This window comes from Dermochelys coriacea, chromosome 9 (genome assembly GCF_009764565.3).
Source record: "Dermochelys coriacea isolate rDerCor1 chromosome 9, rDerCor1.pri.v4, whole genome shotgun sequence".
In the NCBI taxonomy this organism is placed as follows: domain Eukaryota; kingdom Metazoa; phylum Chordata; order Testudines; family Dermochelyidae; genus Dermochelys; species Dermochelys coriacea.
The window spans coordinates 55,280,307-55,294,408 of NC_050076.1; the positions used below are offsets into that span (position 1 = coordinate 55,280,307).

A 14,102-nucleotide genomic window follows, 5' to 3' on the forward strand; every position below is an offset into this window, starting at 1 on the left:
CATAGAGAAGAAGGGAACTTACACCTATCAGCTTTCTGATGGGGGGGTATGGAATGCTTCTTATCTTGCACCTGCCTATGCATCTAGAGGAGATTATGCCAACACCCAGTCTACATTGGATGACTTCACTGTAGTACCAACACAACAAGACATTGCACTGGAACCGGGGCTTGAGAGACAGCCTGTCAGACCCAGACAACCACCTGTCTGGACTAGAGATTATGTTATGTAGTATCTACAGTGTTTTTAGTGTAATATTTCTGCCAAAAGTATAGTGTCGTTTCATATTTGTTCCTATGGTTAGAACAATAACTTTTATTTTAATAGGGAGAGTTTCTTAAGAGAGGAGGGAATGTGGTGTTTAGATGTTGCTTGTAATTATTAGAATTGGGAGCACTGGCTGTTGGGAAACTGAACGGACAGGAAACAGGAAGGAGGGAAGAGGAGTTGAGAGGCTGGGAGAAAGCTACAGAGGGTGCAGCAGCAGCTTGGTAAAGAGGTTTCCACTTTGAAAATAAAGTCCTGTTGAAGCTTATTAGTACCTTGTCTGGTTGATACAATACCTGGCCAGTGCATAGCCCTGGAAGCCGCTATGACTGAGCTTAGGCGCACATGGTAGCAACCATGAAGACTGAATGGCCAACTATTAGGATGCAGTTATAGAGAGAGACAAGGCCCCAGGCAACCACCCTGGAGATGGAAGAGAAGGGGCACGATTGAACCCTCCCTTGTAAGCACAACTGCAGAGTAAAGTAACCGAGATGTCCGAGCAAAGCCACATAAAATCATTTCCAGCATATGCAACCATGGCAGTGAGAACCATGAATCCGCATGGCACAGCTACCTTCCCCGCAGGGTACTAGATGCACAGAAAGTAAACAGTTTGCAAGGACACTTGATGCAAAACAGCCCAACTGTGCAAACCCAAATATTATTTGCCTTTCAGTTGAAAAGGTGCTAAGCCAGAGCAGTCTCTGGGTTGCTGGCAGCGAGAACCATTCAGGTACAGTGCATGCTCTGGAAAGTAGGCTCCATGCTCACTGCCTGAGAGAATAGCTGGGAGGGGCTCTTTGGAGCAGCCTCTCAGAAAAAGGCAAAATATATTTGCTTTACACAGTTCACATCTCAAAGCACTCCACACACTACTCACAGTAGGAGTCGGTGCTCTTGCGAATGCCTCAGCACACGACGCTGAAATCCAAAAGGCACCTGATCACGTAAGTGTATTTGATTTTATACCTTTGAAATAAATCCTGTTCCATTTTATTGATGCTGTGTCCACCTGTCTCTTGTATGGTCCACTTGTGTACCTAAGGTGCTATGTAAAGACTTGAGTGTTGAGTATCAGTGGAACTCATTAGGAAGCAGCAGACATGTTCTTCAGGAATATTGAGGAAATTCAAACTGATGAGAGCATTGAAGCTTCACTAGAACATGAAGTAGCATTTCTCATCTCTGTTGGCAGGAACAATCGCTCTAAGGAAGCCCCAGGGCTGCAAAGGAGGAATGGCAGAAGTGAGCTCACTGGGGCAAGTCGGGCAGTAGCCTGTATTGCTTCTGCCTGCTTTAAAACTACTTTTTAAGCACAGAGCTCCCTAATCGCAAGTGTGTGTTCCCTCCTTCATGTTGGAATTGGAAGGAGACGCACAGCCAGCTGTGGTACTCAGCAAATATGCCCGCTTGCCATACTCATTTCTGTGGCCATACTCATGTTCCCTGTTTTCCAATGGGGTAACAACTAATTCTGTTCCCATTTTACTGGGACTAGGGCTGTTCAACACATTCATAAATGAGTGGGGAAAAGGAATGAACAGCCAGGTGGCAAAGTTTGCAGATGACACAAAACTACTCAAGATCATTAAGTCCAAAGCTGACTGCAAAGAGTTACAAAGGGATCTCACGAAATGGGGTTATTGGGGGGAAAGTGACAGATGAAAATCACTGTTGATAAATGCAAAGCAATGCACATTGGAAAACAATCCCAATTACACATAAAAAACGATGGGGTTTAAATTAGCAGTTACCACTCAAGAAAAATCTTGGAGTCACTGTGGATAGTTCTCTGAAAACTTCAGCTCAATACGCAGTGTCAGTCAAAAAAGCGAACAGAATATTAGTGTCCATTAGGAAAAGGATAGATAATAAGAGTAAATATCATAATGCCATTATATAAATCCATGGCACTCCTGCACCTTGAATACTGCATGCAACTCTGGTCACCCTGTCTCAAAAAGGATATATTAGAAATGGAAAAAGTGGAGAGAAATGCAACAAAAAGAATCAGGGGTCTGGAACAGCTTTATATGAACAGAGATTAAAGGCTGGGACTCTTCAGCTTGGAAAATTGATGACAAAGTGGGGGGATATGATAGAAGTCTATAAAATCATGACTGGTGTAGAGAAAGTGAATAAGGAAGTACTTTCCCCCCTTCACATAATACAAGAACCAGGGGTCACCCAATGAAATTAAGAGGCAGAGGTTTAAAAAAATATATAAGGAAGTATTTCTTCACAGAAGGCAGAATCAACCTGTAGAACTCGTTTCCAGGAGATTTTGAGAAGGTCGAAAGTGTAACTGGGTTCAAAAGAGAGTTAGATCAGTTCATGGAGGATAGGTCCATCAATGGCTATTAGCAAAGATGGTCAGAGATGCAAGCCCATGCTATGGGTTTCCCTAAGCCTCTGACTGCTAGAGGCTGGGACTGTACGGCAGAGGATGGATCACTCTAATTGCCCAGTTCTGTTCATTCCCTCTGAAGCATCTGGTGCCAGGCATTGTCAGAAAATAGGATACTGGGCTTAATGGACCATTGGTCTGACCCAGTGTGGCCTTTCTTATGAAACAGAAGGTTTCATATATGGAAAGGGAGACTGCTGTTTATTACTATGCACTGGTACCTGGTCCTCTCCTCTGTTTCTCTCCCCTCATTTAGAATGTTCGCTCTTTCAGGCAGGGACAATTTTGCTCTCTGTCTAGCTTCTGGCATGACAGGCTCTGGTCGGGATCCAGAGATGCTGCTGCAGTACATAGAATAAGAAGATAACACTCTGGGTTTTTTACTCCCTTTGAGTCTAGATTCAGACCCACACAATTGATTCAAAGTTTATCTACCCAGCCTATTTCAGGGTGAATACACCATCCAGGGGAACCTCTACCACACCAACATCCACAAGAGAAGATCACATGGCCCCACTGAAGTCAATGGGAGTTTTGCTATTGTCTTCAATGGGGCCATGATATCACTGGAGGTGTTATGTTCTTCCTAACCTTCAGGGGAGGCAGCCCTGTTTTTGTGATTTGTTGACAAATGAGTGAGAAAGCAGTTTAAATTCTGTTAAAATCACCCTAGATGAGGAAATTAGTCCAATTAATTCCATGAGAAACTGCATCTCATTCCCTGGAGTACAGAATATTTGTCCCCTGTCATTAATTAAATAAGCCTCTGCCACTGTCATAAATATAAAGGGAAGGGTAAACACCTTTAAAATCCCTCCTGGCCAGAGGAAAAACCCTTTCACCTATAAAGGGTTAAGAAGCTAGGATAACCTCGCTGGCACCTAACCACAATGACCAATGAGGAGACAAGATACTTTCAAAGCTGGAGGGGGTAGGGGGGAGAACAAAGGGTCTATGTCTGTCTGTGTGATGCTTTTGCCGGGGACAGAACAGGAATGGAGTCTTAGAATTTAGTAAGTAATCTAGCTAGATATGCGTTAGATTATGATTTCTTTAAATGGCTGAGGAAATAAGCTGTGCTGAATAGAATGGATATTCCTGTCTTTGTGTCTTTTTGTAACTTAAGGTTTTGCCTAGAGGGATTCTCTATGTTTTGAATCTAATTACCCTGTTTACCATCCTGATTTTACAAAGGTGATTCTTTTTACCTTTTCTTATATTAAAATTCTTCTTGTAAGAAACTGAATGCTTTTTCATTGTTCTTAAGATCCAAGGGTTTGGGTCTGTGTTCACCTATGCAAATTGGCGAGGATTTTTATCAAGCCTTCCCCAGGCAGGGGGGTGCAATGTTTTAATAAGGATTTGGGGGGGAAAGATGTTTCCAAACAACGCTTTCCCAGTAACCAGTCAAACATTTGGTGGTGGCAGTGGAAGTCCAAGGGCAAAGGGTAAAATAGTTTGTACCTTGGGGAAGTTTTAACCTAAGCTGGTAGAAGTAAGCTTAGGAGGTTTTCATGCAGGTCCCCACATCTATACCCTGGAGTTCAGAGTGGGGAAGGAATCTTGACAGCCACCAAGGCAATTTTGGCAAGTTTCTCAATACATAAGTATGAGTCATTGTGGGCTGAAAAGCAGAGGCAGTGATTGAGGAATAGACAAGCAGTAGCGTATCAATAAATATTTGCTCATCACACAGTTAATTTGTCTTGGTGTATTAACACTTCTGCATTGTTTGATTAATGGGATACAGCTGGGGAACAAAGTAACTATTTTACCAGGGCAGCAGCTGTCTCCACTCTGAAGGTGAAGGTTTGGACGGGATGAAGTTTAACAAGAACTGTAGGTCAAGTAAAGCAAACTCTCAAGAAAGGAGCTGATGACAACTCCAGATTATTAACTATTATTATTATTAATTAGCAATGAGATAAAATCAGGTATAGGGACTTCTCAAGTTAACTTCTCATTTGAAGAATGCTACTTCTACCAACGTACATAGCCCCTCCCCACCCCCCCACAGAACAGCCCTGCCAGATCTGTGCGTCTCATGCCTGGGTCTGAGGACAGTTCAGACCAGGGCTAAAGCAAGAGAGCCTGAGATCTCGTCATCCTGGGCTCCTTGCATCTCATGCATCACCACCTCTAAGGTTCTGCAAGGCAAATGTGGCCATCCCTGACACCTGTGCAGCTATCACTTGTCACTGCTGGGTTTGACAAGTATAAATGATTGAGCATAGCAAACAGATCTACAGTGGCAAGTTTCTGCGCAGTAAAGCGCTTTTTGCACTCAAACTGCAGACGTGTACACACTGCCAAGCCACCTTGTGCACAGAAACTCCTCAAAAAGAAAAGGAGTACTTGTGGCACCTTAGAGACTAACAAATTTATTTGAGCATAAGCTTTCGTGAGCTACAGCTCACTTCATCGGATGCATTCGGTGGAAAATACAGAGGGGAGATTGATACACACACAGAGACCATGGAACAATGGGTTTTATCATACACACTGTAAGGAGAGTGATCACTTAAGATGAGCCATCACCAGCAGGAGCAGGGGGGAAGGAAGAAAACTTTTCATGGTGACAAGCAAGGTGGGCCATTTCCAGCAGTTAACAAGAACATCTGAGGAACAGTGGGGGTGGGGTGGGGGGGAGAAATAACCTGGGGAAATAGTTTTACTTTGTATAATGACTCATCCACTCCCAGTCTCTATTCAAACCTAAATTAATTGTATCCAGTTTGCAAATTAATTCCAATTCAGCTGTAGCTTACAAAAGCTTATGCTCAAATAAATTTGTTAGTCTCTAAGGTGCCACAAGTACTCCTTTTCTTTTTGCGAATACCGACTAACATGGCTACTACTCAGAAACTCCTCAGTTGCAGCACTGCAAAAAAAAAAAAAAATCCTTGACGAGAGTCGTCAGGCTATTTGCGCAGAGGCTTCAGCACTCTATTGTCAATGTAAACACTTGATCGCTTTCCGTGCTGTAATTGGCCTCCAGAGCTGTCCCATAATGCCTCAAGTGACTGCTCTGTTCATTGTTTTGAACTCAGCAGCCCTAGAGACATGCGCCCCTCCCCTTTCAAAGCCCGGGGAGGGAGGCGGGGGCTGATGTCGGGGTTTCCCTCTCCCCTGCCTCAGGGCTGGTTGCTTTCTGCCACTGTCTGAACTTACAAGACAGCATGCTGACACACTCTCTGTTCCCCCCTCTCCATCCATACACACACTCCCTGTCACACACTCTTCCCTCCTCTCCCACTTCAGTTGAAAAGAAGCTGGCAATGTAGTAGGATGCCCATGAACAATGAATTGGGAAACCTGCATCATGTGACGTTGTGCCTTCCCCAGGAAGCATTGCAAACCCTTCCCAAAGCACCCTGTGGCCAGTTGTAAGTGGGATAGCTACCACAATGCATTGCTGTCTTTGCCATTGCAAGAGCTGCTAATGTGGATGTGCTCCAGCGTCACAAGGAACATAGTGTGGATATGCAACAGCCATTTAATTCCAGCATTTTAATAAAAGTGGTATAACTTGTGGCATAGAAACTTGCCAGTGTAGACATACCATAAGATAAGCTGCTTGCGCTCTGGGCCGCTAGCAAGAATGAAAAGTAGGGAAAGCCTGTTTCTGTTGCTAAAATCAGTGGCTCTACTTTGAATACACACAGGGAATATGTCTGAGTGAAAAGGTGATTTCATTAAATCACTTTCCAGAGCAAAATCTCATGGTAAGGGATAAATGGAAGAGCCTGGCAAATAGGATTTCTAGCGTTTACTAGAAATGTGTTTACTCTTTAATTAGCTAAAAATGTTCCACAGTTGGAAGTTCCCGCTGGGCTGCTACAAGCTAGACGGATTATTGCCATGGCTGACTCTGTGCCCCTTCCATTATACCACAGGGACCCTTGTAAAAAGTGTCAGAGTAGCAGCCGTGTTAGTCTGTATTTGCAAAAAGAAAAGGAGTACTTGTGGCACCTTAGAGACTAACAAATTTATTAGAGCATAAGCTTTCGTGAGCTACAGCTCACTTCATCGGATGCATTTGGTGGAAAAAACAGAGGAGAGATTTATATACACACACACAGAGAACATGAAACAATGGGTTTATCATACACACTGTAAGGAGAGTGATCACTTAAGATAAGTCATCACCAACAGCAGGGGGGGGAAGGAGGAAAACCTTTCATGGTGACAAGCAGGTAGGCTAATTCCAGCAGTTAACAAGAATATCAGAGGAACAGTGGGGGGTGGGGTGGGAGGGAGAAATACCATGGGGAAATAGTTTTACTTTGTGTAATGACTCATCCATTCCCAGTCTCTATTCAAGCCTAAGTTAATTGTATCCAGTTTGCAAATTAATTCCAATTCAGCAGTCTCTCGTTGGAGTCTGTTTTTGAAGCTTTTTTGTTGAAGGATAGCCACTCTTAGGTCTGTGATCGAGTGACCAGAGAGATTGAAGTGTTCTCCAACTGGTTTTTGAATGTTATAATTCTTGACGTCTGATTTGTGTCCATTCATTCTTTTACGTAGAGACTGTCCAGTTTGGCCAATGTACATGGCAGAGGGGCATTGCTGGCACATGATGGCATATATCACATTGGTAGATGCGCAGGTGAAGGAGCCTCTGATAGTGTGGCTGATGTGATTAGGCCCTATGATGGTATCCCCTGAATAGATATGTGGACAGAGTTGGCAACGGGCTTTGTTGCAAGGATTTGCTCAAGAAACTCCCTGAAAAAGCACAAGAACAAATCCGCACAGACACACCCCTGGAGCCCCGACCTGGGGTATTCTATCTGCTACCCAAGATCCATAAACCTGGAAATCCTGGACGCCCCATCATCTCAGGCATTGGCACCCTGACAGCAGGATTGTCTGGCTATGTAGACTCCCTCCTCAGGCCCTTCGTTACCAGCACTCCCAGCTATCTTCGAGACACCACCGATTTCCTGAGGAAACTACAGTCCATTGGTGATCTTCCTAAAAACACCATCCTAGCCACTATGGATGTAGAAGCCCTCTACACCAACATTCCACACAAAGATGGACTACAAGCCGTCAGGAACAGTATCCCCGATACTGTCACGGCTAACCTGGTGGCAGAACTTTGTGACTTTGTCCTGACCCATAACTCTTTCACATTTGGTGACAATGTATACCTTCAAATCAGCGGCACTGCGATGGGTACCCGCATGGCCCCACAGTATGCCAACATTTTTATGGCTGACTTAGAACAACGCTTCCTCAGCTCTCGTTCCCTAATGCCCCTACTCTACTTGCGCTACATTGATGACATCTTCATCATCTGGACCCATGGAAAAGAAGCTCTTGAGGAATTCCACCATGATTTCAACAATTTCCATCCCACCATCAACCTCAGCCTGGACCAGTCCACACAAGAGATCCACTTCCTGGACACTACAGTGCTAATAAGCGATGGTCACATAACCACCACCCTATATCGGAAACCTACTGACCGCTATTCCTACCTACATGCCTCTAGCTTTCATCCAGATCATACCACTCGATCCATTGTCTACAGCCAAGCGCTACGATATAACCGCATTTGCTCCAACCCCTCAGACAGAGACAAACACCTACAAGATCTCTATCATGCATTCCTACAACTACAATACCCACCTGCTGAAGTGAAGAAACAGATTGACAGAGCCAGAAGAGTACCCAGAAGTCACCTACTACAGGACAGGCCCAACAAAGAAAACAACAGAACGCCACTAGCCATCACCTTCAGCCCCCAACTAAAACCTCTCCAACGCATCATCAAGGATCTACAACCTATCCTGAAGGACGAGCCATCGCTCTCTCAGATCTTGGGAGACAGACCAGTCCTTGCTTACAGACAGCCCCCCAATCTGAAGCAAATACTCACCAGCAACCACACACCACACAACAGAACCACTAACCCAGGAACCTATCCTTGCAACAAAGCCCGTTGCCAACTCTGTCCACACATCTATTCAGGGGATACCATCATAGGGCCTAATCACATCAGCCACACTATCAGAGGCTCGTTCACCTGCGCATCTACCAATGTGATATATGCCATCATGTGCCAGCAATGCCCCTCTGCCATGTACATTGGCCAAACTGGACAGTCTCTACGTAAAAGAATGAATGGACACAAATCAGACGTCAAGAATTATAACATTCAAAAACCAGTTGGAGAACACTTCAATCTCTCTGGTCACTCGATCACAGACCTAAGAGTGGCTATCCTTCAACAAAAAAGCTTCAAAAACAGACTCCAACGAGAGACTGCTGAATTGGAATTAATTTGCAAACTGGATACAATTAACTTGGGCTTGAATAGAGACTGGGAACGGATGAGTCATTACACAAAGTAAAACTATTTCCTCATGGTATTTCTCCCTCCCACCCCACCCCCCACTGTTCCTCTGATATTCTTGTTAACTGCTGGAATTAGCCTACCTGCTTGTCACCATGAAAGGTTTTCCTCCTTCCCACCCCTGCTGTTGGTGATGACTTATCTTAAGTGATCACTCTCCTTACAGTGTGTATGATAAACCCATTGTTTCATGTTCTCTGTGTGTGTGTATATAAATCTCTCCTCTGTTTTTTCCACCAAATGCATCCGATGAAGTGAGCTGTAGCTCACGAAAGCTTATGCTCTAATAAATTTGTTAGTCTCTAAGGTGCCACAAGTACTCCTTTTCTTTTTGTAAAAAGTGTGACTTTCAGTTTAAAGAAGACGAACACAAAGGTCTCTCTTTGGTCCTTATTCCACACTGCCTTGCACCTTGCACTGTCATTTTTACAGCTGGGCATGTATTGTAAAACACTACCAAGTTAGAGTGATTATATTAAACCTGGTGCATGTGTTTCCCTTCAGGAAACTGAAACTGACGCACGACAGTCAGGTAGGACGACTCTGGATTTCCCTCACCCTCATCACCATCCTGTGTGTTACTCTTCAAATTGTGGGGAATCTGCAACCTACCCAGTAAGTTCACCTTAGAACTCCCTGGAGTCAGATTGAGAATTGGAGTTGGCCAAATGCTAGCAACCCCCACACATCAAAATCAAAACATGTTTTCTATTCTGTTTCAATTTTCAACCAGATTTACTTCAGGTGTGTCTGTGCCCCTGTGTGTCCTTTTCCAAGAAAAGAATGACTCAGGAATGTTTGCCAGAATGATGGCCCTTAACCAAATATTGCAGAGCATTTGCAGAAAGTGAATCTTTTTTTGCAATCCCAAGCTTTGCTGGAAACCTGATCTTATGAGGCCCCTATCCAACCAGGGAACAGAAACATGTGATTTGAGCTATGTGTCCAGTGGAATCTACTTGAATCTCAAATATCAGACACTTGCAACAAACCACTTGTAAACAAGCTACAGACCAAGAATGTCGCATAAATTTGGGGAAATCATGATTTATGGAGGCAATTTCCAAACAAAAAAAATTAATTGACAGCTTATGCATTTGGATCCACCCCCTAGCATCCTAGAGACAACCAGTTTCAGCTTACCAGTATTGTCATGTCCATAGTGTCCAACTCTAGCAAGTCACACTCAGTTTCTAGGAACATCAAGATTCTTCATACCACAGCCAACTAGCAATTCCCTACTTGTCATCAGGGTACGACAGGAACCAGGCATCATAACATCTGGATCTTCAGGCTGAGCCTAGAAGGCTAGATCTGGCTTGATAGTAATAGATCTGCACACTTATTTCATAGTTGTCATAGATTTCGAGGCCAAAAGGGACCCTTTGATCATAGTGTTACCTTTATAACATAGGCTGTTACATTTCACGCAGTTATCCCTGTGCTGAGTGCAATCACTTGGGTTGAACTAAATCATTTGCATCCTCAGAAGATAAACTTACGTGCTACAGGCAGAGAACAGGAGAGACCAAGGAGCCACTCAAGCCCTTGGCAATCCTTAGCATTCTACCTAATATTCAGGTTGAGGTCACCAAGAGACTTGGAAGGTTAGAGAATCTGGAGAGGCTGGACTGGATTAGTTGGCCTGTTGGAGGGTTTGGCAGCTGGAGTCAGACTGGCAAGCTGTGTGTTGAGGGACAGTTAGGTAGGTGGGAGCTTGTCAGTGTGCATAGGACACGTCAACAGTTGCAAGACAGGGAAGGTGATGTACATCTGGGTTTCCCATCAGAGAGGCTTCTGCTGGACTAAAAGAGATAGGAGTCTGGTGAGGACTAATGGGAAGATCCACTGGTAGGATGTCAACCTGTGAAACTCCTTGCCAGAGGATGTTGTGAATGCCAAGACTGTAATAGGGTTCAAAAAAGAACTAGATAAATTCATGGACGATAAGGTCCATCAATGGCTATTAGCCAAGATGGGCAGGGATCGTGTCCCTAGCCTCTGTTTGCCAGAGGCTGGGAATGGGCGACGGAATGGATCACTTGATGATTACCTGTTCTGTTCATTCCCTCTAGGGCACCTGGCATTGGCCACTGTCGGAAGACAAGATACTGGTCTAGATGGATCTTTGGTCTGACCCAGTATGGCCATTCTTATGTTCTTAAGATCACCCACGATGTTCTAATGTGTTCTAACATTCTCCCTCTTACAGCAACTGCAGGTATGACCAGAAACTCAAGCGACTTTCCCTCCAGCAAACCACTGGCCATGAGAACTTGTTCCAGCAGGAGAAAGGGACAAGCTCTGGCCAGTGATTTCCTGAACCTTTGGAAAGTGGTGTCCCACAAAACAGGCAGAAAAAGTCATGGCCAAGCCCAGGTCTGCTGAAAGCATTCTGCACATAACAGAACTGGGCCAGACGTTCAGCCAGACCCAGGCCAGCACCTTGGACAGCCAAGATGGGGTCTGGAAGAAGAGTCAGGGAGAAGACAGCAAGGATGTGCGGATCCTTCACACAACCAAGAGACTGAAATCCCAGCCCCAGGTCTCTGAAAGGGCACCCAAAAGGGATCATATGGATAGAACTATGACCCCGCCTCCAAGCAGGAAGCCCATGACTAAGGCAGCAGATCCCTTCATCAAGAAGCCAGAATCTGCAGCAGAGATCATTGCCAAGGAGCAAACTTCAAGGTCACCATTTGAGAAGGTTGCAGGGTCATTCCAGAGCCTGGCAGAAGCCACAGGCTCCCCCAGCCACAGGAGGGGCAGCTCTTCCACACCTGCTACAACAGCTGCCCCAGCACCAGACTGGGTCACAAAGGCAGAGAAGCAAAATGACGTGGCATCATGGAGTATGGACAGAGTTGCTTCAGAGCAAAACCACAGTTCCCAGGGCTAGAGGAGATGCACTTGCCCACAGCCTGACAGCTGTCTCCAACTCTTCTTGCACAGTAGCCTGCAAGCCCAAGACCCACGTGGTGTTCCTGAAGGTGCACAAGAGCGCCAGAAGCACCTCATGAACATTCTGTTCCGCTTTGGTGAGACACACCACCTTACCTTCGCCCTTCCCATCAATGGTGCCAGCCAGCTGGGCTACCTGCACTACTTCCTGGCAGAGTCTGTGGAGGGATTCACCCTAGGCAATGCTTCAGCATTTAACATTATGTGCCACCACATGAGGTTCCTGCAGGCACAAGTAACGGACAGAGCTTCAAGGCATCAGAAGGGAAATGAGTGAGGAGGAAGAGCAGCAGGCTAGCAGTGAGATGGCCAGGACACCCCTCTGGGCTAATGAGCAGGGATGTTGAGAGGGAAGCTACAGTGATATTTAATTGCCCACTGCTATTCAGCATCAGCAATGTCTCCCAGCAGGCCTAATCTGGAAGCTGGACACACTGCATCCTAGCTGTTGAGCCAGTGTCAACAAGCCTGACACCATTGTGTTGCTATAGTGATGGACAGACTTGTCTCCTGGCACGTCCCATGGGCCAGTGGCTGAGTCGGGTAGTAGTTGGGATTGTGGATGCCATTTGGAGAAGTGTGTCCAATCCACCAGCACAGCTGGAACCAGAGCTAAGTGGGCATGGAAAGCAAACTCACCCTTTGGCCCCTAGAGATGACCCTTCCAATGCAGGTCAAGGCATGCCGGCAGAGGAGTGGGGGGAGCTCCCATTGCTGCTGCCCATTTTGTACATACTCTGTGGCTAAATAGAGAACTCCAGGCTCCAGCATTGACCCTGGAGCCCCTTTCACAAGCACTGCACTGATCCTGAGCATCTGGGCATATCGCTATTAAACACCCATCCTACAGCCCGTAAAGCCCCTTCCAAAGCAGCTGGTGAGTAGGACTTGCTACTCTGCCCACACTCTCTAACTCACCAGTGAATTCAACTGATGTGTTAACCTGACTCCCATGGAAAGGACACATGGATATATTAGACTGGCAGAGTAGACTTCCCTCATTCTCTTCACCCCCTTCCCCTCACCCATCCAGGTGCAGAGGGTGATGCCAAGCTCCACCGACTACTTCTCCATCCTGCAGAACCCCATCCGCCTCATGGAGTCTTCTTTCACCTACTACAAAGGCAGCTCCCTCTTCTCCTGTGCCCAGAGCCTGGAGGAATTTCTCAGCCAGCCAGCCAGGTTTTATAACTCCTCGGCCCCCGACAGCCACTACGCCAAGAACCTCATGGCTTTCGACTTCAACCACAATGGCAATTTCTCTGCCAAGCAAATGCAGCTGATGCTGCGGTACATCGAGGAGGCCTTCAACTTTCTCCTCCTTTCTGAGTACTTCGATGAGTCCATGGTGCTGCTGAAGGAGGCACTGTGCTGGGACCTGGACAGCGTTGTGTCCTTCCCACTCAACAGCAGGGAGGGAAGCACCAGGTCACCCCTTTCAGAGAGCACAGCAGAGAAGATAAAGAGCTGGAACAGGCTTGACTGGGCAATCTACAGACACTTCAACAGGACTTTCTGGCAGAGGATCGACTGGAGCATGGGCTGGGAGCGCATGCAGCAGGAAGTTAGGGTGCTGCAGAAAAAGCGGAAGCAGCTGGCCAAGACCTGCCTTCAAGGGGGAGGGGCAGCATAAGCCCCCACAAGCTCAGAGACAAGTCACTGGCACCGCTGCAGTATGGCAAGGCCATAATTCTAGGCTATAATCTGAAGCCAGGGCTGGACGAGGTGACAGGGCGACTGTGCCAGCACATGGTGACACCTGAGCTGCAGTACAGCAGATCCCTGTACAGGAGACAGTTCCCAGAGAAGGCCCAGCGGATTTACAAGCCAGCTCATCTACCCAGGATACACAACGGGACAATGGGCTGAGAAAGTAAAAGCACAACGGCCTGCCCCAAACACTCACCACTGCTCTTAGTCTCCCCCTGAAACCTCTATTGGTGGGCAGAACATAATGCAATTCAGCCAGCAGAACCTCATGGAGCCATACCAGAGAGGGGTCTCTATCTCCATCCATATCCCTCTTGCTGGTGAGGCAGGGGGAAGGTAAAGCCTGACCCATCTACATCAGGCTGAAGTGAAGCTGACAGGTTGCTAGCC

General features: G+C 46.2%; 1 protein-coding gene across 1 annotated transcript; it reads left to right on the top strand.

Moving 5' to 3' along the window:
- Positions 1–11,406: 11,406 nt before the first annotated feature.
- LOC119860904 (galactose-3-O-sulfotransferase 2-like) lies at positions 11,407–13,871 on the top strand. The gene is given in 5 exon segments (XM_038415102.1): positions 11,407–11,893; positions 11,994–12,053; positions 12,056–12,237; positions 13,036–13,617; positions 13,620–13,871. Coding segments are annotated over 5 exon segments (1,563 nt in total).
- Positions 13,872–14,102: the final 231 nt, after the last annotated feature.